Source organism: Meleagris gallopavo, unplaced genomic scaffold (assembly GCF_000146605.3).
Source record: "Meleagris gallopavo isolate NT-WF06-2002-E0010 breed Aviagen turkey brand Nicholas breeding stock unplaced genomic scaffold, Turkey_5.1 ChrUn_random_7180001949091, whole genome shotgun sequence".
Lineage (NCBI taxonomy): Eukaryota > Metazoa > Chordata > Aves > Galliformes > Phasianidae > Meleagris > Meleagris gallopavo.
This window is the reverse complement of record NW_011210626.1, coordinates 1-2,462: the sequence shown is the minus strand read 5'-3', so window position 1 is coordinate 2,462 and position 2,462 is coordinate 1. Positions and strand designations below refer to the sequence as shown.

Genomic DNA, 2,462 nt, shown 5'->3' with positions numbered 1-2,462 from the left:
TCGGCGGCGGTGACGTTTCGGGGGTGAGGAGAGATCCGGGGGTCCCTCCCGTGACCCCCCCGGGGCTTTCGGGACTCGGCGGCAGTTTTTCGGGGACGGCTTCGGGGGGCTCCGGGGGTCCGAAGGCGAAGGGCGGCGCTTGCCGGGGGGTGTAGGGAGGCGTCCAGGTTTCGGTTGCTGCTCCCCCCGGCACGTCGGGGGCCAAACGGGTGCCCACGGCCAAACCCACGCCGATGCTGGCCCCCAAGGCCAGCCCCACGGCGGGACCCACGGCGTTGGTTCTGATGGCACCCAGCCCGACGCCGGATCCGGCACCGGCCGCCATGTTCGCTCCGACGCCGGTGCTGATGGTGGGTGGAAGGGCGGAGTCAGCGTTGGCCCCGAGGCCGAGTCTGACACCAGTGCTGACGTCGGTTCCGAGTCCAACGTTGGCTCCGATGGCGAAGCCGAGGGCAGATCCGATGCCGGCAGCACCGCCGGCTCCAAGTCCGGCACCGACGGCGAGCCCAACGCCGGTGCTGATGTCCGGTCCTGGCGCAGAGTTGTTGGCTCCAACGTTGGCTCCAAGACCCAATCCGACACCGGGTCCGAGAGCGGAGCCGACACCGGTGCTGAGGTTGGCTCCAACGGCGGCTCCGGCGCCGGCACCGACAGCCGATGGGATGGGAGCGCCGCTGTTGGCTGCAGCGCCGAGTCCAATGGCAACATCGACCTCAGAGCCAAGCGTAGAACCAACGTTGGCAGCAACACCGGCTCCCATGGCAAGTCCAGCACCGGATCCAAGCGTAGAACCAACGTTGGCACCAACGCCGGCTCCAACAGCGAGTCCAACACCAGATCCAAGAGAAGAGCCAACACTGGCGCTGACGCCGGCTCCCACGGCAAGTCCAGCAACGGATCCAAGAGTAGAGCCAACGTTGGCACCAACACCGGCTCCCATGGCAAGTCCAACACCAGATCCAAGAGTAGAACCAGCACTGGCACCAACGCCGGCTCCTATGGCAAGTCCAGATCCAAGAGTAGAACCAACGTTGGCACTGACACCGGCTCCAATGCCAAGTCCAGATCCATGTGCAGAGCCAACGCTGGCACCGACGCCGGCTCCAACAGCAAGGCCAACCCCGGATCCAAGAGTAGAGCCAACACTGGCGTTGACACCGGCTCCAACAGCAAGGCCGACACCAGGTCCGACACCAGATCCGAGAGCAGAGCTGACATTGGACTCGAGAGCAGCTCCAAGGCCAAGTCCGACCGTAGATCCAAGAGTGGAGGCGGCGTTGGTTCCGATGTTGGCTCCAAGGCCGAGTCCGACGCCGGCACCGACGCCGGTTCCAACGCTGGCACCCACAGTGAGTCCAACGCCGGCGCTGAGGTCGGTTGGAAGGGCGGAACCGACGGCTCCGATGCCGAGCCCAACGCTGGCTCTGATGCCGCCGCCGAGCCCAGATCCGATGTTGGCACCGATGTCGAGAGCCACGCCGGCTCCAAGTCCGTGGGCAGCGTCTGCCCCGGCGTCGGTTTGGAGGCCAGCTGCCATGCCATCTGCAGCGCCGGGCCCGAGGGCGCCTGCGATATCGGCCCCAAGAGAGGAGCCAACACCGGGGCTGCCGCCCGCCGCCACGCCGAGGCCGACGTCGACTCTGATGCCGGCGCTGATGTCAGCACCAAGGCCGTGTCCAACACCGTCTCCAAGACCACGGCCAACGTCCATCCCAACGCCGGGCTCGGCGGCGGCCCCAAGGCCAATCCCGAGGCCGTGTCCCACGCCGGATCCAAGAGAAGGGTCGACGTTGGCCGCGGCGCCGGCCCCCAGGCCGTGTTCCATGGCGGCTCCGAGCCCAGATCCCACGTTTGTTCTGAGTCCGTGTCCGACACCGGCGCCAACACCGGGTCCAACGTCGGCTGCGGCGTTGGCTCCGTGTCCGACGTCAGCTCCGACTCCGTGCCCAACGCTGACCCCGAGGCCAAGGCCAACTCTGGCTCCACCACCGGCTCCAAGCTCGGCTCCCAGCATGAGATCAACTCCAGATCCGACACCGGGGCCAACATCCAGACCGGCGCCGACGCCGAGATCCCCGCCGGCTCCGATGTCTGCTCCAGGGAAATCAAAGCTGGGAGCAAAGGAATCCGGGGGTCCTGGGGGGGCTTCAGCTGCCAGTTGCTGCCGCAGACACCAGGCTTCGGCCTCGCTGTGGGAGAAAACGAGGCATTAGTGGTGCAGGCCAATAATGGGGTCTGCCGTGGGGGCACCTTTGGGTGCTGCACTGACCTGATGATGAAGTTGTGGGCGAGTAGGGCCGGGCCCTCGGGGCGCAGGCGGGTGTAGACCCAGGTCCAGCCCAGGCCGTCCTTGCGCTGCAGCCTCGTCACCAACTCCCCCCTCGCCTCCCCTCCTGCACCCGCTGTGGGGAGAAAAGGGGACATCAGTGGGGCGGGGAGCGATGGCAAGGATGGAGGTGTGG

General features: G+C 67.0%; 1 protein-coding gene across 1 annotated transcript; it reads left to right on the top strand.

Moving 5' to 3' along the window:
- Window positions 1-13: 13 nt before the first annotated feature.
- LOC109364988 (fibroin heavy chain-like) lies at window positions 14-2,326 on the top strand (the record flags this gene model as incomplete). Its single annotated transcript, XM_019611560.1, has 1 exon — window positions 14-2,326. A coding segment is annotated over one exon (2,313 nt), but the record flags the coding sequence as incomplete, so codon positions are not given.
- Window positions 2,327-2,462: the final 136 nt, after the last annotated feature.